General features: G+C 38.9%; 1 protein-coding gene across 2 annotated transcripts in view; it reads right to left on the reverse strand.

Annotated features, from left to right (window-relative positions):
* LOC149175309 (uncharacterized) overlaps positions 1 to 23470 on the reverse strand; it is a 485878-nt gene that overhangs the window by 459517 nt on the left and 2891 nt on the right. For both annotated transcript variants that reach the window (XM_089419596.1, XM_089419594.1), the window contains exons 2-4: positions 17601 to 17659; positions 17363 to 17494; positions 16903 to 17043 (exon numbers count right to left, since the gene is read on the reverse strand). In XM_089419596.1, coding sequence (XP_089275722.1) covers positions 16903 to 17043; positions 17363 to 17494; positions 17601 to 17659 — 332 coding nt within the window. The remainder of the gene's footprint in view (positions 1 to 16902; positions 17044 to 17362; positions 17495 to 17600; positions 17660 to 23470) is intronic.

Raw genomic sequence — 23470 nt, forward strand, 5'->3', positions numbered from 1 at the left:
TAGCCGCCCCTACCTAGGGAGAAAACATCTTTGCGAGATTTTGGTCTTGATTTTGGAAGGCAATCTTGTTGAAAAATGTGTAATCAAGTTCGGTCTTCATAAAGACGAAATGTACTTTTGATTCTTGTAAATTGTAAAATGAAAGTAAAATTATTATTATTGATTTTGGAGCATGGGTTTCATGCTCAAGATCTTTTATTTTATAGGTCAAGCGCCCATTGAGTGCTTCTAGGGTTTGTCTTAGGTCAAGAAGTCAAAAGAGTCATTGTCATAAGTTGAAGACCCCTTCAGGCACATTGTAACTTATAAAGAAAATTATTTTTGTCATTTAAAGAGTCAAAATACCCTCCAAGACCAAGTCGACCTGGCAGCTGGCAACTTGGCAAGTCGGAGTAAAAGGAAGAACCACGTCCACCTTGAAGAGCCTATATATAGAAGGAAACTTGACCTCCTTGAGAGAGATTCATCCATCACTCGTTCTAGCTAAGGAGGAGGAAGAAGAAGGCAGCGAAGAAGTAAGAGGACACATGAGACTTTTGTTTGGGCTATTTCTCTCTCACACGTGCTAAGAAAGACTAGGGTTTCTGCAGCAAATCTAGGGTTTCTATCTACAAGTTCGATCTTGGAGAAAAGAAGGCAAGAAGGTCAAGCAAAGGTCACCAAGGGTCATCCTCAAGCTCCAGAAGTGAGGGAAAGGCAAGCAAAGGTCAAAGGAAGGCTTAGAAGGCAGATCGAAGCTCACACATGTGGCAGCAGCAACTGCTGGGGGGGCAAAATTTCAGATCTGCAGTGGAGGCCGAAATTCTGCAGCTGGAGGTCGAAGAAGTGCTACTGGAAGAGATTTGACTGGGTTTGACTGGATCAAGGTTAGCACATCATCCGGAGAGGTTGGTCTTGGTCTTGGAGGGTATTGGGTTCAGTCTTAAGGTCTTGGAATTCGTCAATTGAAGAATCTATAAGGAAGAGAAGAGATTTGCGGGTTTTCCTCTCAAGTGGAGAGGTTTTGGCCCTGGCTTGCAACCTATATTTTGTGTTCTTGTTCTTCTTGTTTTGGTAGTTGTTTGATGATACACACACATAATAATAAGTAACAAAGCTAATAAGTAAAAAATACATCACAAGCAATTATCAAGTAAAGAGAAATCACTCTAATCATTGCCCTATAGATTTCTCAACATGGTATCAGAGCTAAGGTTGGCTAAGGGCATTATGAAGATCTCCACTTCATTGAAGAAGTTCCTCAAGAAGTGTTCAAAGGTAGCAAGTCATTTCAAGAAAGGCATCAAGGAAGCATGGAATCTTCTATTTACCACAAAGAAGGAAGTAATCAAGACAAAGGATGAAGGTCTCTTCTCAGTACTCACTGGCACATTCCAAGACAAGAGCATTTGGGTAATCGATAGTGGTGCATCTAGACACATGACTGGTCATCACAAACAACTGAAGACATTATCAAAGGGAAAATCTTCTTACTCAGTGGAACTTGGAGATAATAAGAGCTATCCTGTAAGAGGAATTGGATCAACCTCTATAGAGCTGGAAAATGGAAGCAACATTCATCTCAACAACATCTTATTTGTTCCAAGTTTGCATAAGAACTTACTTTCTATTTCAAGTTTAGAACATAAGGGTGATAGAGTAGCTTTCATTGATGGAAAAGTTGTAGTATGGATTAAGAACTCAAGCATAGAGAATGCTATAGTAATTGGTATCCATGAAGGAAGACCTTACAAGTTAATATCTCCTCTTGCACAAGCTTTGGTTCACATTGAAATCAGCCCATGTGAACTCTGGCATAGAAGATTTTGTTTAAATTTCTAAGTATTACCCGTTAGAAATTTTATTTGTATTCTCTGGTTTATTTCTCCTACTTGTTAATTACGAACAAGTTATTTAAACATATAAACATCGAAATAAACACAATATAGTCTCAACCATCTACAAATCAACAACTAAAAGAAATAGCAAACAAACAAGTGACGCCGTTATTTTTGGACAACTCGTCCTCGAAAAAACCCAACTTGGGAAAACCGGTCCAGCAATTCTGAGGGTTATTTTATTATGCATTCAATCCTTGAGTACAACTAGGTGCCAAACTGGCTCACCCGACAGAGAAAATAATCCGGCAGTAATACCCCTTTATTCGGAAGCAGATATTTAGAAAATCTGCCCCGTGAAACCCTCTCCAGCACAAATGAAGCACTGCGTCAGCCCTCCTGGCCTCTGCGTCAGCCTCAAAACCCCTTGTGTCAGCTCTCTGAGGCTTTGCGCAACCTCTAGCTCTCTACATCACTCCAGCAGCCTTTGCGTGGATGATGCAGGCCCTCATGGCCTCTGCGATATCTCTGCTAGCCTCTGTGTGGCTCCATCTGGCTTCTGCGTCTGCCTCTCTGCCTCTACGCTAGTCTTCCGGCACTATCTCTGCCTCTCTATCTCGTACTCACTGCCCCTCGCTACAAACTGATCACTGATTCGACTTTTCTTAACAAACCCCGCTCTAGAAAATCGAATGACTGATCACTCTAGTGTATCTTCCAATTGACCGTCAAGACTCCTCTTATACTTTTCTCGTTGGTCCTTCAACAGACGAGATTAAATCTCTAATCAACGGCTAAGATTAGATTTGGCTTGATCCATGACTTTTGGAACCTTCTAACCCAATTTTATATTAATACCCATTAATATTTTATTTTTCCTAAGTTTAGACGAACTCCATTAAAAAAATTAATTATTTTAATATCCAATGATGATAATATCGGCGAGATATCACCGATAATCGAAAGTATCGCGATATTTTCGGCGAGCCGAATATCGCCGAGAAAATATCGCGATAATATCGCGATATTTCCGAGATATCGCCGATATTTCCGAGATATCGCCGATATCTCGGCAAAATATTGTGCGACGATAGAAAATATCGCCGGGCAGGCTAGGCCGCGGCTAGAAAAAGGAAACTTTGTCTTTTTTTTTCTTCATTTATGTTTCTGAAAGTTGGAAAAGGAAGGGGAAGAGTTTTGTGGTGGTTGTCAAGGAGGGATTGAGGATCAAACAGCGATTATCACCACCAACTAAGTTTATTTTGTGGATCAAAGATTGAAGAACAGTGAGACAAACTTCATTTCTTTCATTAACAGGTATGTTCTTAAAAACCCTTATGTTAATGATTTTTTCATAGATTTAGGGTTATGCTTGCTTGCCTCTTTGCCTACCAACATTTTGTTTCTTTGTTTTTTTTCCATTTGCTATGATTTTCATGCCCATGAGCCAATGCAAGGGTTTTCTCCATATTTGGAGAGCAAGTTTCATTTTTTTTCAACTTTCTTATGCACCCTCTTATTGCCATTTTTCATTCACATTGCAAAATGCAAATAATGTAGTAATTTTTTTTAAATGAGGTGGTTATTACTTATTATTTTTTGTGTCGGGGGGTTTAATGCCAATTTTTTGTTTTTTTTGTGCCCTAGGTTTGAATTAGTTCACTACAAATGTCAAGTATGCCAAAAGCCTTGGACCCATTTTGGGAGTGTGGGGAGGCTGTTGGTGGGGCAAATCGGGCATATATATCATGCAAATTGTGTGGGACCAAGATGTCAGGAGGGGTTACGGGATTGAAATGCCATCTGGCTAGACTCCCTGCACATGATGCAGATGTAATGCCTAGTGCGGAGTTATACAAAAAGCTCTTGAAGCAATTGTTGAACAAGACAGAAAGAAAGCTGCTAGGGAGAGGCCACTGGTCTCAGATAGATAGCTACTAGTTTTATTTGTTTTGCTACATATAAGTTTATAACTCATGATGATGAAATACTTTTAAAGTTTTATATATTTGATGTTATTTTGTTTGAGTCCTTGATTGGACAATTATCAAGGATTAGCAGGATTTGGTATCGCCTTTGATGTTTGATGTATCATTTATATTTGACATCATATATATCAGTGCTTTCTTCATATTTATGTGCCAATGTGTTTAGTTCATGTTGTTATTTCTTTATATGTTTAAAAATTTGAAATTAAAATTAAAATTAAAATTAAAAATAAAAAAATGAATATATTATGCATTTTTTATGCTTGCCGATATTTTGCCAATATTTTCGCCGATAAGATGTTTTCTGGACCCTCGTCGATATTTTGCCGATACCGGTATTTTCAACACTGTTAATATCTCCCAAACCGGATACAATCTATCCAAACCATCTCTGGGTCTTGGAGATCTCATGTGCTTTAGCCTCTGCACCAATTTTCATGGCTAAAGCACATCCGATGCTACCCCAAATCAACAGATTTGGCCATCTTCATTTTAAAATCCTTCCAACTCTAAGTTCTATAGTAGATGGAATCCCTAAATTGAAAGAAGATCACGAAGGAGTATGCAAAGGATGTGCATTGGGTAAGCATACCAAGAGACCATTTGGACGCAATGCTTTACGGTCAAAAGAAATCTTGGATCTTATTCATTCCGATGTTTGTGGTCCTATGACTCCAAAATCACTTGGAGATCATATATATCATGTCAAATTTATAGATGATCATTCAAGAAAAAACTTGGGTTTACTTAATGAAATCCAAGGATGAAGTATTTACCAAATTTCAAGAATTCAAAGCTGAAGTAGAGAACCTTACAAAAAGGAGAATCAAGATACTAAGGTCCGATAATGGAGGAGAGTATACATCCAAGGAAATCATAGCCTTTTGTAAGGAGTCTGGGATTAAGAGGGAGTTGATAGTCCCATATAATCCGAAACAAAATGGAGTTGCAGAGCAAAAGAACCGATCCATTGAGGAAAGTGTAAAAGCAATGTTGCATGATCAAGATCTACCGAAATTTCTGTGGGGAGAAGCCACTAAGACAATTGTATATATTCAAAATCGAAGTCCCCACAGGTCACTAGATAACAGAACTCTCGAAGAAGTATTCACTGGGAAGAAACCAATTGTGGATCATATCTGAATCTTTGGTTGTCTTGTTTATATTTATATACCGAAGGACAAAAGAAAGAAGTTGGACCTGTTGACCACTGGGGTGGCACCTGATGATTATATGAAAACTCCATGCCCAAGGATGATCCAGAGGACACTTGTACCATCAGATATCATCAGTCAACAGAGTTTTTAAACTCTACTTCTATCTTCTCATCATCTTTCTTGTACCCAGATTCCACACCCTACGGGGAATTGTAATAAGTGATACTAGTAATGATGAGTTTTTGAGTCTGTAACAGGCTTAGGATGTTGGGACTCGATCAGCAAATGAGTACACCTTGGAGTGTTTTTTTATCTTGTTAATTATCCCTTGTTTTTTAGAGGCGGATAATTTTTTGGGTTTTTTCACTCATATTTTACCCCAAAGTCAAGGTGACGGTTTGAAGGTTGAGCCCCTAACACATCTTGGTGTCTAGAGTCGATGTATATTACCATACTAGATCACAGAGAAAATTTTGTGGAATTTGGCTAGGTCTAGGTCTAAGTAGGATTTTTTAATGATTAAAAATTTCCCGCAAAATGGGATTTTTTAATTATTTTCTATGTAATGGTGTAAATAAGTGGCCTTAGAAAATGTTTGGGGCATGTGACTATTCGAAATTCATACTCAGAGACCCAACATTATCCTAGGACCCACTTTGAGGGTCAAAAAATGACTTATAGTCCCTCAAAAGCCGATTTTCCTAGTGACAGTGGCAAAAAATGAGAAAAAATTCAATAAGTGAAAAAATTTCTAAATTTTTCCAAAGTCAAAATAAGTCAAATTTTGACATGGAAATATAAGGGAATATCAAGGGTGATGTGGCAGCCATGTGGGGCCCACCACATGGAGGAAAGTCAAAGTCAAAGTTCCAAGTGGCAAGTCAAAAGGTTCCACGATGAGTTAAAGAGGCCACATTGAAATATTTTATATGGTGAAAAGTTAAGTTATTGATTTAATTGATGTTGGAGATTAAAGTTCAGATTCTAATAAAATGAGTGGGGAATGGACCCCACTCACTCTCCATAATCTACGTATAGCCAAAAGCAAATAAGCACATGCCATAAAAGAGATCCACGCTGGCCCAGTCAAAGTGTCAACACAGCCCCTCCATCTCCACGCAAGTTTGGTTTGCTTGTACGCTGATTACAAGTGGCATCTCAACCACTATGCACATGAGGAAAGGATTGAAGCACAATTAACAGTTGTTCAGTTTGAAGACCCCACACTGGCACTCATCCTCGATCACGAACAGCTGTTTAGAGGCAGCCAAACGCACGACACTCACAACAGGTGATACGCAGCAAATTAACGCACAGTTAACAACAGCATACAGAGATTATGAACAACAGTTTGTTAGAGGTGGTAGCCAACACATATTTTTGAGGTAGTTTGTCTACCACACTCTTCAATTAAGTCTACACTTGTCCAGCAATTGAACTAGCACATTGATATACAAGTGAAGTACGTACCAACAGTTTGGGAACACCTACAGCCAGTCATCTTGCCACTTGTGATTTGATTTTCTACATTGGGATTGTCAATCCATCTCCACTTGTCATTGGAATTTTCATTGGGATCATCTACCATTTTCTTATTTATATGCGTCTTGAGCTCTCATTTGTATCATATAGAACGAGTTGTTGAGCTTGCGGAGACTCTGCTGGATTTTGTATTCATCTTTCATATAATAATAAAAGAAGTCTTTGGAGTTACTAGCTTCTCTTGTGATGCATTCTTTGGTTGATGAGATATACCTGTTTCATTTGATGTTATTATTCATTTGATTTTACATTGCTATCTAGTTGTTTTTTGTGCATTTGCCTGAAAGCATTACTGTCTAGGGAGGAGAGATTTGCAGCTATCTCAAATCTCCTTTGGGCTTGGTATATTTTGTGCTCTTTATTGTAACTTGTTATTTTCGGTTGAATGACAAGCTCAACTTGGCCTCTATATGCCAAGTCTCTTTTGCACTAACAATTGGTTTGCAGGCATTTGTATTCAAAGGATAGGTTGCCAAATCTATTGGAGTGTGAGGACTTTTTCGGTTGGAATAGTCACCTCCAAGGATATCAAAGATCCACAAGTTGTTCAAGCCAACAATCTCATAAGACATCAAGAGATTTATTTAAAAGGGGGTTTCATGAGCCCTTTGCTTCTTTTCCATCTTGAAAAATATCATATATTTTCTTCTCTCATTTGTGTGCATATTGATTTTATCTAGCATTTGAGGCACTATTTCTTTTGCATGCTAACTCTTTTGCTTGCTTTCCTATAGGTGTTCTTGGAGGCAATTCAAGTTTGAAGAAAGGGAGCTGAAGCATAAGCTAAGTAACCCTTTTCCATTTGGAAACTCAAGTCCAAGGTTATTTGGGCTTTCATTTGAAAGCATTTCACTTCATTCTAAGCAAAAAGCAATTTCATTTCTTAAAGAGTAAAACTTTGAAGGCACTGGTTGTTTATGTATTTCATGCTTATCTTATGTGTTTATGGTTATTTGTCATATCAGTTTTGCTTATAAATCTTAAAGAAATAATCTATTTAACTCTAGCAATTCTCCTAGAAACTCACATCTTTTTTAACTTAAATTTTCATTAGGGACCACCCCCCTTAGCTAACCTAGGAGATAGCTCAAACGTAAAGAGTCGGGATTAGTGTGACAGCACTTTCTCTCCTGCCACCAACCACACCTTGTGGGGTTGAAGGCTTTTCTCACTGACTTGTAGGTAGGTGTAGGCAGCAGGGTCAACATGACCCTTCAAGCATGAGAGGAACATTTGTTTGCTACAATAACTCCTCTAAGGCCTATAGGATCTACATAAAGAAAGGACACCGTATAGAAGTAAGTCGAGATGTTATATTTGACGAAAGCGCCGCATTCAAGAAATCTAAGTAGCTTCCTATGGACTCTGATGATGAAGAAATTCCAGTATTTGAAGAAGTCACCAGGAAAGAAGAAGAACCTAATCATGAAAATGAAGATCCCAGTGAACCTATTCAACCTGTGGTCATCCTCGAATCAAGAAAGAGACCTAACTGGTTGAAGTCTACACTACTTGATGCAGAGGGTCATGGAGCAACTCAAGGCACATTCAGGGAAAGCAAGAAGCCCAAACAATATTCTGGGTATGCAACTTATATGACAAAACTAATAGAAGCAGAGCCATCCACTTTTGAAGAAGTTGTCAATCATCAAGAATGGAAGGATACCATGAATGAAGAATATCAATCTATAATGAAGAATGGAGTTTGGGAGATCGTGCCTAGGCCCAAAGACAAATTTGTGGTAACTTCCAAATGGATCTATAAGATCAAACATGCAGCAGATGGAAGTATTGACAAGTATAAGGCAAGATTTGTGGCTAAGGGTTTCTCTCAACTAGAAGGCCTCGACTATGAAAAGACATTTGCTCCGACAGCAAGGTTTGTCTTAGGTCAAGAAGTCAAAAGAGTCATTGTCATAAGTTGAAGACCCCTTCAGGCACATTGTAACTTATAAAGAAAAGAAAAGATTGTCATTTAAAGAGTCAAAATACACTCCAAGACCAAGTCAGTGTGGTAGCTGGCAAGTCGACCTAAAAGGAAGAGCCACGTCCACCTTGAAGAGCCTATATATAGGAGGAAACTCGACCTCCTTGAAAGAGATTCATCCATCACTCATTCTAGCGAAGAAGGAGAGTACAAAGGAGACTTTCGTTTGGATTATTTCTCTCTCACACGTGCTAAGGAGGACTAGGGTTTATGCAATATATCTAGGGTTTCTATCTACAAGTTCAATCTTGGAGAAAAGAAGGCAAGAAGGTCAAGCGAAGATCACCAAGGGTCATCCTCAAGCTCCAGAAGTGAGGGAAAGGCAAGCGAAGCTCAAAGGAAGGCTTAGAAGGCAACTCGAAGCTCACACATGTGGCAACTGCAACTGTTGGGGGGGCGAAATTTGAGATCTGTAGTGGAGGCCGGAATTCTCCAGCTAGAAGGTCGAATAAGTGCTACAGGAAGAGATTTTACTAGGTTTGACTAGATCAAAGTTAGCACATCATCCAAAGAGGTTGGTCTTGGTCTTGGAGTGTATTGGGTTTAACCTTAAGGTCTTGGAATTCGTCAATTGAAGAATTTATAAGAAAGAGAAGATATTTGTGGTTTTTCCTCTCAAGTGGAGAGGTTTTGGCCCTAGCTTGTAGCCTATATTATGTGTTCTTGTTCTTCTTGTTTTGGTAGTTGTTTGATGATACACACACATAATAATAAGTAACAAAGCTAATAAGTAAAAAGACATAACAAGCAATTATCAAGTAAAGGGAAATCATTGTAATCATTGCCCTATAGATTTCTCAACAAATCTTTGTTTAAGTATTAAATTGCCCTTTACACTCAATTTTGGTTCACTTAGATGCATTATTGGTCTTAGTCTCTGATGAATGCTTGCTTTAACTAGAATCCAAGTTGTTTCTATCAAGTGGTTCAGCAGCCTAGGCCTTGGGCACCCAGTCAATTGCCCAAGCCCTTCAGAGAAGTACATTGGCCTAAGCAGGTGTAGCGTTGAGAGATCTTAGCCTCCTAACAGCATGTCCCAGAGCACCTTTAGGACCCAGGATGTCGATCACTTTTGACCTAGTTTTGAGGATGACACCACTCAACCCAGTATGCCCCAGGTTGGCCTTGAAATAACCTGATGGGTAGGAGTTGATTCAAAACCAAATGATGATGGTCTCACACTAAGAGACTAGGGAGGACTCATTGCACTAGAAGAAACCCTAACGTTGGAGAGGAGGAGCCCTTGTTTGACAAATGAAGACCCTTGGAGCCCACTTTATGGCACCCCAGTTGGATCTTGGGACCCCACATGAAATATTGAGGTGGATATGAGGGCCAACCCTCAAATTTTGGATCTTCAAGGCATCTACACTTTCTTTGACACCTCATCACCCTCGGACATGTCATTCGAAGCATTTATGATGGATAACGTCATCATTTAGAGGCTACGGCTCACGTGGAGGAAAATTAGGCATAATTTGATGTTAGCTAATGGGTTGGCTTGTAACCCAAGTACATTTAGTAATCAAACTTGTTTGTAGGGACTTCGTAGACATAATTAGGTGACCTAATCCTCATATAAATAGAGGATAGGTTCATCTCATTTCATTATCATCACTTGTGAGTATTTTGACCCTCTTAGAGAATTCGACCTATCTGAACTGTGACTTGCATCTTGTGGAGATGTGATCTATGGTGGAATTTTGCTAACGAAGCTACTCTTTGGCTTTGGAGATGTCATTTTGGAGCAATCAAAAACTTGTTCATGCATTCTATTTTGTAAGTGTTCCTTGTATTTGATAAATCTTTGTTATTTGTGGCTATTGTATGGAATGGTTGATTATCTAGGGTTTCTATGTGTTAATGGTTGAAAATTATTCTATGAACTCTTGATGATAGTATTGCATGCATTACCCACTTATAGAATGTGAATGACAATACCATTCTAGATTTTCAGGCAACGAGATCTAAAATTCTACTTTCTTCATATGAAATCCAGTGAGGTCAGAACCACTCTCAAATATCCTGAGTCAATTAATGGTAATGTTAAAAATTTAAATAAAATATTACCATTAATTACATAGCATTATTAGAGGCCTAAGATTGAATATTAGGCTTCCCCACTGATAAATTACTGTTTTCTAGCAAAATTCAAGGGTGACACCCATCCCTTTTTGAGGGGGGTGCCCACAAGCACCCCTTTTGGGGAAACATGTCCCCCACATTGGGGAATTGTTTCCCCTTATGTCTCCACGAGTTTCCCCAAAAGGGGGACGTAGGGAAACGTTTCCCCAAGCATCCCCCATTCTAAGTCACAGGGTATGTCAAACCTATAGGTTCGGGTTCGAAATTCGGCGAACCTAGAAAAAAATTCAAGTTCGTCCAGGTTCGCCAAATCTAGAAGACAAACCTCAAGTCAAACTGAATCGAATCAAATCAACTTGAACTTAATCGAACCGAATCACAAATTTAATGGGAAAAAATCAGGTAGGATCGACTTCAGGTTCGACTTATGGTTTCTAAATTTGTTTAAAAAAATTTTAAAAATGGAACCTGATTTTCAACACGCTAAAACCCTTTGCGACTAGGTAACTCACTTCTATACAAATTTGACATATGTTCAAGGGTTAGTGGGCAAAGGAGCTTGTTACACAATGTAATTGTCAAATCATGGAGGGTTGATGCCAAAACATTGAGTCCAAACTTATCTCGTCCACGTATGAGCTTTTTCGGAGAGTTTTGATAATCTAAATGCTTCAATATCATAATTTTGTGTGGGTTCTTAAGCGATTATGGGTTTCCTGCTTACAACAAATAACAATTGAAATTTACAAAATGTTAAAGCAAATTACAAAATGCACTGTGTCGACCAATGTCAGTTTTGCAAGTTCCTACAAACATACCATTCAAATTATACATCACAGAGCGTAGGGCAAACAGGTTGGCCTCCGTTGACTTTTAAATTTAAAATTTTATATGTATGTAATTCATTAAAAATAATAATATTATAATATGTATTTAAAAGTAAAAAAATATTTTTTAACTTAAGAGGCCAAGTTTGAAGAGAGGGGAAGTGGGCGGGGGAAGGCTCGGCGGCAAGAACCCTTGTCGTTGCATCCCTTTGTATTTTTTTCTCTTCTCTGTTTTGGTTCGTTCTTCGTCGCTGCTACAAATGCTCTTATCGTCAGCGTCATCCGCCGCATCTGCTCTAGTCATCTCCGTTGTGTTGCTCTGCTTGTTGCCTAGTCCCCGCCTTTTTTTTCTGTTGTTGGCTCAGATTTTGCGAAGGGAGTTGAGGGGGTTGGGATGTTCCGGCTCGCGCCTCTCTTTTCAGCGTTTGGCTTCGATCTGATGTAGGGAGTCAAGGGGTTGGAGTAAAGCAGCTTCATAGTCATCTTTTCTCCAGTTTCGTGCCTCTATAATTCAGTTGCAGTGGAGGTGGACGGCTGCGGTTCGGGTTTGCGGTGTTTCCTTCACCATCTTGGCTAGTTTCTTCAGGTGCTCGATGGTGTTACTGCTGCGGTTGTGGCCGTTTTCCAGGCGATTTTCTGCCACAGATTTCCTGTGGGGTTTTCATGGGCTTACTCGGCGGTTTGTGCCCTGGTTTGGTGACCCGTATTTGGGCTTTGTTGTTTATTATGTATTTGTTGCCCATCTTGGGCTTAGTTTTATGCAGCCCCTTTGGGGTTTCTTCTGTATCGGGCCTGCGTGTCCCCATTTTTTGGGCTTATCTGGGGTTATTTTTGGTGTGCCCTTTAAGGTTTTCTTCAGTCCTGTGTACTCTGCTCTATTGTTGGCTTCTCGGCTTTTTCTTTGAAACGCATGCATTTTTCTGGTCAGCCTCCGGCTGAAGAATCTGTAATGCCCTCAAGCATCTGCAAAATGTAATTTTGTCATTGAATAAAATTATGGTTTTTTTGTAGGAACCAAAAAAAATAAATAAATATATCTAAATAATTAATTATATAAACTATATCTTTAAAATATTATATAAATTATCTAATTAAATATAAGTTTATTTACATATATATAATTAATTGAAATACAAGTTAACTTTTATATAATCCTCTGATACCTTAAGGCATTATATCCTTTCAGGAGGACTAGCTGGTTTTTAACATCTCTTTTTTGAGCACAGGGTTGTTTTTTGTTTCCATGTATGAGCCCAGTTTTTATACTCTTTTGGACAGACAGGTGGAATGTTTCATGCATGTACTGATGTAACTTTTTATAAATATTAATGAAAAGTTATGATTTTTCAGGGGAATATATATATATATATAAGCCTCTGATAGACTATACCTGAAGGAACTATATCCTTTCAGGAGGACTGGCTGGTTTTTAACATCTCTTCTTTTAGCACAGGTCTGTTTTTTGTTTCCATGTATGAGCCCGATTTTTATACTCTTTTGGACAGACAGGTGGAATGCTTCATGCATGTATTGATGTAACTTTTTATAAATCTTAACGAAAAGTTGTGATTTTATATATATATATTTGAACCTAAAGTTGAAGCTCATCCTAACCCTATCAGAAAAATTTGAACCCAAATCGAAATTAATGGTTGTTGAACCGGAACCATGTGACTTAGCCCCCATCCTGGGTGCATGGGAAACGTGGGGAGTGCACACCCCACCCTAGGGGATGCATCGTCATGGAACATTGGTCTAAAGTAAAGTATCTAATATGTACAAATTAGTCTCATCATAAGTCACGTAATATAGAAAAATAAACGTCCTAGAGAAGTATGCCTCTATGCTGCTATATGGCAATTGTAACCCAGTGATACAACTGGAGCTGGTTTGAGTGTCCTACTCATTATCGGTAACTATAAAAACATCAACACAGTTTGGATTGTATTACCTGTCAGTCTATGTTGATTTATGGTGGCATCGGATGTGCTCTAAGTCTCAAATTTTGCAAGGAGGCTTGGGCACATGTATTCCAAAGAACCCAGAAAGAGTTTTGGGAAATTTTGCCAGAAACAGTTTTTTTTAAATAATTAATTATTTTTAAAGGGACCCCAAGTCTAAACTTAGGAAAATAAAATAATTAAAGGGTATTAATATAAACTGTGGGTGTAACTTCTAGAAGTGACGAGGATCAAGCAGAAATGATCTTAGCCATTGATTAGCTTCTAATCTCGGTCGTTGAATGTCAACGAGGAGATTATTTAAGGAGGCTTGAGGGTCACTTGGAAAGACACAGAAAGAGTTCAGAAGTTCGATTTTCTGAAGCAGAGCAGAGAAGCTGCAGGGAGAATTTCAATAGTGAGCTTTTGCAGTGAGGGGCAAGGATAGTTGGGTTGGAGTATCTTCTCCATGACCCACGTTACGCAGCAGAGAGGCAGAGAGACACCAGGAGGAGGCAGCGCAGACCCAGGAGGGGTTGATGCTGGGCTAGAAAAGTCCCACGCATAGCTTGACGCTGAGCCGGGAGGGCTCACGCAGAAGCTGTGCAGTCTTCAGCGCAAAAGTCCGAGTTTCCTGAGGGCGCTGACATTTCTGAGCTGAGAGGGCTGGAAATTGCTCCTGAGGGCAAACGTTTCCCAGTTGAGCTGATGCAGGGCCAGCACAGAGATAGTCTAGAACAGTTGGTTCAGTTGTCGAAACAGCCGGGAATTGCTAGGTAAAGTGAGGTAATCTCACTAAGTTTCTCTGCCAATTTATTTTACTCTGTAACTGGATTGCCGGAAGGGCATCCAGAGTTGTATTCAGAAACTAATGCTTAATAATATAAAACCCTTAGAGTTGCTGCCCCGGTTTTCCCGCATTAGGTTTTTCCGGGGACAATTGTCCAAAAAATATTGTCACTTGTGTGTATCTTTCCCTATTGTTTTGTTCTTGTTTTGGGCATATAATTTAAATAGTGAAGGCTGCAGTTGTATTAGCTTCGATATTTGTTATAGGAAACAGTAAATAATTTGTTTCAGTAATTAATAGATAGGAGAAGTTCAATCAGTTGCTGCAGTAGTAGATTCAGGTGGGATTCTCGAAATTTCTGTTGACCTAGGTTGTCATTGATGTCAATATGGCAATATTCTAGATACTAGAGGATGACGTGAAGCCAAGGGGATGTAGAGCAGATTCATGAAGAGACAGGAGCAAGCCCATTAGGATAGCCAAGCCATAAGCAAAGAGGAGTTACCTAAGGAGGCATATCAAAGCATATTACAGGATATCAGAGCAAGAGAGGCATTCATATATGCAAGGAGGTCTTTGAAAGACACTGCCAAGCCAGAGGAGCCACATTGGACTAAGAGGAGCCGCAGGAGGAACCATAAAGCAAGGAGGCATATTAGAGTCATCAAGAGCTATCGGAGGCGGAAGACTTAGACTCATATGCAAATACACTGACAGAGTGAAAAAGGTAGAGTTTATATTGTATGAGCAGGCTATGTTATCGGGCTTGTAAAACCCATGTATGCATGCTTTAACAGTTGTTGAACACTGTTGAAAAAGTTGGAGAAAAGTTGTTGAAACATCAATTTCTCTGTTGCTGAAACACCAGTTTCGGCGTTGTTGAAACACCTCCGTGACGAAATTATATTTCGACGTTGCTGAAACACCTCCGTGACGAAATTATATTTCGACGTTGCTGAAACACCTCCGCGACGACATTATATTTTTGTGACAACACATCAATCGAAGGTAATCATGAGGAAGATAAAGCGAATGGAGGAGGGAAGCCGGAAGGTCAAGCGAGTGTTGAGGAAGCCGAAGCTCAAGCGAGCGAAGAGGAAGCCAAAGAGCCATTGAGTAAGCGGAAACGAATGGACAAAGGTATGAGAATTTATAAAACAGTAAAAACAGAGAGCTGTTGTTGGAGGAGCTATTGTGGTTGTGGCAAAGAACCAGAATGTATGCTAGCAGACGCAGCAGAGGTGGTTAAGCGTTGTATGAAGTTGTTGGTGAATGCTGGTTGCTGCAGCTGCTGAAAGTTGCTGAAATACGCTGTGAAGGCTGCTACAGCTGCTGAAAGTTGCTGAAATACGCTGTGAAGGCTGCTACAGCTGCTGAAAGTTGCTGAAATACGCTGTGAAGGCTGCTACAGCTGCTGAAATACGCTGGAGGAAATAGAGGCCGTGTGAGGGTCCAACAGAACAGAAAGAGGGTGCAGCAGAACATAAAGAGGGATGAAGGACCAACAGAATAGTAGGCAGTCGAAGGGGAGAAACAGCCAGCAGAGAAATAGTCATGCTGAAGCATTCACTGTGACAATGAGAACATAAGCTTGAATAGAAAATTGTTCTTTATACAGAGTTTAGTGCAGCTAACAGAAGATTGACTAAAGCTATGTGAAGACATTATCAGAGAGCAAAATGGCTATGGGAGACTATGTTGTCATTGATACTGTAGCCTGGAGACTACAGTGAAGCTGTAAATAGACAGAACTCAGCAGAGAAGAGTTCTGAGAGCAAAAGATTACCATCAAACAGTGCCTTGACAAGATAGGATTGGAGTCCTTGGGGCTGGTGCCTAAAAAGCAAGAAGGATTGGAGTCCTTGGGCTGGTGCCTCAGAAGTAAGTAGGATTGGAGTCCTTGGGGTTGAAGCCTCAGAAGTAAGAAGGATTGAAGTCCTTGAGAGTTTGTGCTCCTAAGTCCAAGATTGGTGTCTTGGCAAAATAGAGTTGGTGCTCTGGAGGTTGGAGCCTCACCAAAGTCCAAGTTGGATCTTGGCAACTGATTGCAACCATCTATATATTGTATCTATTTTACTGCACAGTTTATATTAATAAAAGCATTTATTCTTGCTGTTCATCGTGTGTTCTGAATATATATGTTTTAACTGGTAAAACAATAGTGGGAAAAAGAAATACTGATTCACCCCCCCCCCAGTATTTCCAGCAATTTCAGTCTAGACTGCAACCATATGTGATATCTGAAAGCAAGGCCCTAAAGAACTGCTAGAACACAACTGTCCTTCCAGCAGTCAAGGCCAGAACATCTTTGTGGCTGCATAGAATCTGTGAATGACATCAGTAGCACCACATACCTAATCTATGTGTCGTACAATGGCTTCATTTACTCTAGTGGATTTTTACAACGGAGGGATCAGTAGCTTAAGTCCTCTGGCAATTTTGGAAGACTCGGAAAGGCAGACAAGTGCATGCTCAATTCAGGAATAAAGTGAACAAACAGAACAAATGATCACACAGAGATCACTGTAAATGTACAATAAGGCAATTCATTGACCTAAGGCATGCTGACAAGGATGTAATTTATGTAATTTAAGGATGTAATTAAAGCTAGTTAAAAAAATAGAAGTTTTAAATAGTTTTGTTCACTGCGGCTTTATAAAAAATATGCAGCAGGGGAGAGACGTCTTGGAAGCATTCTACACTAGATAAAAAAGTTAATTTTAGATACAAAAAGGGGGGAACACAGCCAGGTGCTCTGTACAGCATTACCTGATTGATGTAGCTTAACTTTGAGACACCATCAACCAGGCTTGCAACATCATCTCCAAATTCCTGTTCTATGTTTCTCAACTTTTCTCCAGCATCATCTATGACATCATGAAGTATACCTGCCACTATGGTATTCACAGCCTACAAACAATTCATGCTATGTTACAAAAGTACACCAATCATGAATAAAGTACAATTGTGCAACTATACAGTTGATGGCTTACAAACAGTTCATGCTATGATGCAAAAGTGAACCAATTATAAATAGAGCACTTAAGAAGCTTGTGTAAACTCCAGAAAATTCCATGGCCAATGTTTTCAAATTATATATATCTGTGTGTAGATAGACACACACACACATTGTGTGTATATGGGTTGACTGAGAATTCTGTTGCAAAAAGCTACATGGTTCTAGGCTACAAATGCATGGTTCAAAGATATAATTTTATGCTCATCATACCCTTTGGCCACTGGATGGGACTAGTGCAGCTAGAATTTTGCTGGTATGGAGACAGTGAGTCAAATACGGATCCCCTGTTTTCCTCATCTGACCAGTATGTGCTTTTCTTGCAAATGTAACTGCTTTTTGCACCTGCAAAAACAACAATGAGAAGTAGTCAAGACTTCAGCCATAGAGGTGAAAAGTAAGATGGGTTATTTAAACTTTAAATAAGGGTGTTATCTCAATATATGATTACCTTAGCCTCATTGAAAATTCCATAGCCTGTGATGTCAACTCCATCCAATTCAACAGAATCTGCCAATGGAAATGTGATAAGTAGTTTTCCCACAATTTAAAATGGATTAATAAGAAGAACTAGCAAATAAGCTATTCTGTCAATTTTTGGCAGCCTTCAAACTGTAAATTGTTCAAAATACCCAAAAACAACTCATTCATCACAATATTGAATACTAGAATGTTACACTTAGTATGTGATCCCATTGCAATAAAAATACACTTGGCCTTACATCTTTCAGAGGCTATTGCAGACCTTGCAAGGACCCTCCAAATCTACGAAAATGATCACCTCCTACTTTCAGCATATCTCAGCCCTTGGGGGTGATAAGTACCCTTGAAGTGCTATAGTCATGTTACAGAAAAATCTCACACTTCTGGAGATAAATTCCTAAAGCTCAAGTGCAAGAACCATTGTGTAATCAGGAAAGGACCAGTGTCACATCTCCAACCTTCCCAAAGCTAAGAGCGACAGCGAATAGTTCTTGTAAAGATGGGCAATGAAACTGGATTCTTCTCAGATATTTGAGCAAAGGCTAAAGACCTCCATACAAGGGACTGCAAAACTTGGTGTGACTCCATTCAGCAAGTCAGGAATGGCATTTACATTGACAGATGGAAAGAAGGGGAATTTTTTTGGAGATCTTAACACACAACACAAATGTCAGAGGTGCAACGGTGTTTACATTTATAACTTTTCTGAACACTGACCTTAGAACTGCAGGCACATGGCACACATTGACCTCATCATTGTGTCCGAAAACTGCCAACCTGGACAGAACTATCACTGTGTTGTCTCAGATAAGGATCAAACAATTTGTTTTAACATCAGATGGTCGAGGATCAAGCTGAAGCGGTTGCAAATGTGGTGTTTAGCATGACTTTTCTGGAGTAGCTTTGGGATATTCTAGTCATTATATAGCAGATCTGGAGCCATACTACAAGTCATTGTGAGTGGATTATAGAAGGGCACCTGTGGCATTTCGGCCTGATGAAACAACAGACCCCTGTATTCAAGTTCAACTGTGTAAACAGGCCCAGCAAAATACACCAAACAGTATGACATCATTTGTGAGTTGTTCCCAAATCTGATATGATAAAACAGAGATTCTGCTAGCATATGAAGCTTTACAAAACTGGGTATGGTGAGCCATGACAAAATTTGCAGATAGAGTTGACTTGTTGAAGAAGCAGAGTTATCATGTGACCTGGTGCCAAGGAAAGTACAGAGTGGCCAGCACACTAGACTTTTGAGGATAGCATAAAATGATACCACAAATGTATGGAAGAATACCATCTTCCAAGGCAAAAGAGACGAGGTAATGCATTCTTGTTTTCAGCTGGAATAAAAATTTGATCATATCTTGATTTTTGATGTTTAAAATGGGTTTTTGATTGCATATATGGATTCAGCACCCTGAAAAAGCCATGGGCACTTGGATTGTGTAGAGTTCACAACTCAAACTTGTGATTCCAATTTCCACACATCCCTCCCCAATTCTGAACAAATTAGATTGAAAAATATGCCAAAAAACCCTCCAAAACGTATAACAAATAGACTATGGCCTATATAATTGAAATCGTCCATACAATCACTATTCAATTTTAATTTCTCTACAGGTCGCCGTACTACCGCCATGACCCGCCGTAAGAATTTCTCACGCCACCAAATTTATTTGCTAAACAATTTTTAATTTGCTGTATGATTTTAAATAGCACTATACGGGTCTTAGCCACCACAAAAAAAAATTGCACCGAATGATTCAGCCGAATTTTAAAGGGCTGCCATACAGTTTGGCTTTGTCTACCGAGCCAACAATTTTACCCGGAAAACTATTTCTCTTTGGAATCTGGCCATTTTTTTATATCTAACAATAGAGTGTTTAAATCTTTTTTTATGGCAAAAACGGATTCAGCACCATCAAAAACCCTCAAGGCACCCAAAATCCTGAAACTTGACATCTGTAACTCAGATTTCCCAAAATTTCTGTTGTATTTTGGTCATGTTGAAAATTGGCAGCTCATGGATGAATTTCTAAAGATAGAAAGTCTAAAAATAGAATTTCTAAAAATCGTAAGTCTAAAAATTGAACGTCTCAAGTATGACTTTCCAGAAAAAGTAAATCACCTTGCATCAATTGGTAATCAAGTATTGTTGATGGAAAATCCCTTTTGATCATCAATCAATCTTAATAGTTCAATTTCGACTTAATCATCAATATTATCATTAATTTTATTATTATTCTTATTCTTATGATATTATTATATTATTATTAAAAAGAAATTCAAGTCTCTCAATCATGTCATATGTAACCCCCCTCAATTAATGCATGTGTTACTATCTCTCTCTTAATGGATTCATTCCTCTCTCTCTTTAATGCTCTTACACACCTCTTACACTCTCTTACACACTTTAATGACTCCTCATAAAAAGATTCGTCTTACACCTCTTTAATGCGTAAGTTAAACTCCTCTCCTTTATGGCATAAGTTACACTCCTATTTTGGCATATATAACTCCTCAAGGCATAGGAGTTGCTCCCTCATGAATTTGACCTCCTTGCTCTTCCTATATATTTGTGCCTCTCATCCTCACTTGATACACGTGTGCTTGTGAAAGGAGAATTCGAACTGGAGAAAGAGAAAATTGGAGAGTCTAGAGAGAGAGAGAGAGAGAGAGAGAGTCTTGAAGAGCATGAGCAGACCTTGGAGAGCCAAAGTGATTCAGTGTTTGCATTAGCTACTGCTATTAGAGATATTCTTCAGATTTGGGAACTTCTTCATTCTCTCATTGTACTTTATATCTTTGTTGAACAATTGATTTCTAATAGAAGAAGGATCTGGTTGGGTTTTGCCCTTGTGGGTTTTGCCCTAGTCATTGACCTAACTTCTCTGTGTCTCATTGAGTTATTGGTTGTCTTCCATTGTGCATATGGTTTATATGGTTTATGTTCTATCTACAATTCCTTAACTTATTTTGCAGCGTAAAGAAGTTCTAGATTTAAGTGATTGTAACAACATAGAACATCAAAATTTCACCAGGTCAAAATCTTGCCAGAATTTCCACTATTTTCCAGGCAAAATTTTGGCCTTGTTAGACTACTCTTACAGGTTTTAATAAAGCCGTCACTTTTTAAATGAACTGTCGTCTTTTTTTAATGAGCCGTCATCTTTACTGAAGTCACCTGCCGTAAATCTGTGTCACTGTTTTAGCTTTGGAGCTGTTGCTGCACAATTTCTCTTTAAACCATTGTATCCACACAATTTTAAAACTGTACAAAAAATTATTCAAGCCATATGATTTTTCCTTTATCACGCCTTATAGTTGAATTTAATTGCCGTCAATTGTAGCTGCATATTAATTTTCTCTTGAAGAATTCTCCTCTACACTTCTATCTCCTTCTCCAACTGGCTGTGTCAAACTTTACCTTGACAGTCTTTGAATTTGCCCTTGGCAAGAGTCACAGTTGCTTTGATACCATGTTAAACTAAAAAGTATACCAGAGACAGGCCAGAGAAAATGAGTGAGAGGTATTATTTCAATGTCTCTCAAATTAAATTATATAAGATGATGTGTCATACGAGAATGAATATATATATATATATATATATATTCGTAATCTTGTTAGGAAACAATCACCTAATTAATCATTATTTAGGTAATTACATACGTTAGATAAATGATTTACTATTTACAACTTCATTATATCATTAATACTATGAAAAATATCATTACTATATCTAACAGTTTCTGCCACACCAAAATGCCGCTGATACAGGGGGTTCCGGGGGGTCGCACGTTTTCTGCAACTTACGTTATAAACATATTAGGTGTTTTAATTAAGCAGTACACTTCCAAGAATAGTTGGGATGTAATAAATTTTGCACATTAGCAAACCAAAACTCTCTTTTATAGTTCTTGAGAATTACCAATTTGTTAAAGAATTTTACATCACCACTTTTGTATGATTGCAGTTAGCTCAGCTACGGTTTGTTATTAATATCATATTTTCCATGTTTGCTTAAAAAAGAAAACATTGCAACACTCCCCTGCAGCCCAGCAAATTTTATTGAATTTTTGCCGAAACTTCAATTCTGACTGGATTCAATTTTCAATTTTGATTGAAGCGTAATAGGTACTATATATCCATTTCAGTCTCAAATGATGCTAAAAGATAAGAATAAACATGAACATTGCCCATTTTTACAGCAAAATGGAGTTCAAAGACTCATAAAATATCAATTTAATATAAATTATTTTTTAAAAATAATTTAAGGAATAAGGAGGGTTAGATGGCCATCTAACTGAAAGTTATGAAAGTAGGAATAAGGAGGGTTAGATGTTTCAACTTTCAAACACCGCCATCTAATTTAAAGTTATGGAAGTAGGTCAGTAAGTCAATCCTACTCTGCCACCCTCGCCTTCTTTGCTATCAGATACGAGAAGGAACGTGGACATACTCACATGCCCTACTTCACCATTCTTTTTGGCATTCCAAAGAACCACAAAAACTTTGACAGCATCCCTCCTGCAGATACTGCAGGACTCCTTATGAAATCAACTCTCTAGGGATCCCCTATAGCTGGTGAATCGCACTTGGGAACCTTTCACTGTAGTGACACGTTCTCTAATGTTCCGGGGAAATTAATTGCCTATGGGACGAAATAGCCTATCAATCCCCATAGGCTATAGTCCTCCATAAAGGGGAAAAAACCCCAAAATTCCCACTGTTGGGAAAGTTTTGGGGCAGCTGCGCGAAGAAACCCAAAGTTGGGGCTTCGACTAAAGTTTATTCAATCAATTAAGAAGAAGAGACCCCTATAGGAAATCTATAAATATAAGAGGATTGAATTCATTTTAGAGCATCATTGTGGATCAATTCACTGGTTTCTTGAGCATTAGCTGAGGGTTTTAAGACCCCCTTTTCTTCTAGTCAATTTCAGTGGTGAAAGATTCCACCCTAGTTGACAACTTTCTATCTTTTCTCTCTGTTCTGGCACAGGAAGACTATCTGGAAGGGCAGCGAAAATTCTGTTGTCTCTTGATCTTGGCTTTGGCACGGGAATATCTATTCTGTAGGACAGCAGAATTCTATTTTGATCCTTACTAGCAAGGAGCAATATTTTTTGAGTAAAACAAGTCCCTGGATTGGAAACTAAAGCGTTGTAAGGAAGAACGAAACTCTCCTGTGGAATACTCCAAATCTCTGGACAGCATATCTTCTGCGATTTGGAAATTCATCGTTTGTAGCAGATACTCAAACTCTGAAACCAGACAGGCCCCGAATTGACCTATGGTGAATTTCTGGGCATTCCAATCATGTCTGTTACTTGGGTACAGCCTTGCAAATTGATTTGGAACAGATGAACCAACGATGAGCAGTCACACTCCTGTAATGAGTTCGCTGGTGATCCAAGCTTGAACTGAGACGAATCCTTCTGATTGACGCGTGTATCTCCGGGGAGGGGGGAGAATAAAGCGAGACTCCTGTAACAAGTCCGTGAGTGGACAGAACCTAAATTGACCTGAATTATATTTAATTTGTGTGTATCTCTAAAGATGAAGCGAGACTTCTGGTGATCGTTTGTGGAACTCTGTAGTGATGTATCAACTAAACAGCGAATCCCTGTTCTGACTCAAATACATTATCTAGGCAGCGAGTACTGTTCTGGCACAGGCACAAATACATTATCTCGGCAGCGAGTCCTCTGTGGCTAGAGCCATCTTCTGAAGCTCGCATTCTGTCACAGGAGGAATTCTGGAATCCTCTCACAGAGCCGAATTTATATAATTACGCTGGTTGAAAGAGATAGGGTCATCAGCTCAAAGTTA

The sequence above is a fragment of the Pinus tabuliformis genome, chromosome 4_1, assembly GCF_031772625.1.
Source record: "Pinus tabuliformis cultivar Carrire ecotype Pingquan chromosome 4_1, CPIR1, whole genome shotgun sequence".
Classification (NCBI taxonomy): Eukaryota; Viridiplantae; Streptophyta; class Pinopsida; order Pinales; family Pinaceae; genus Pinus; species Pinus tabuliformis.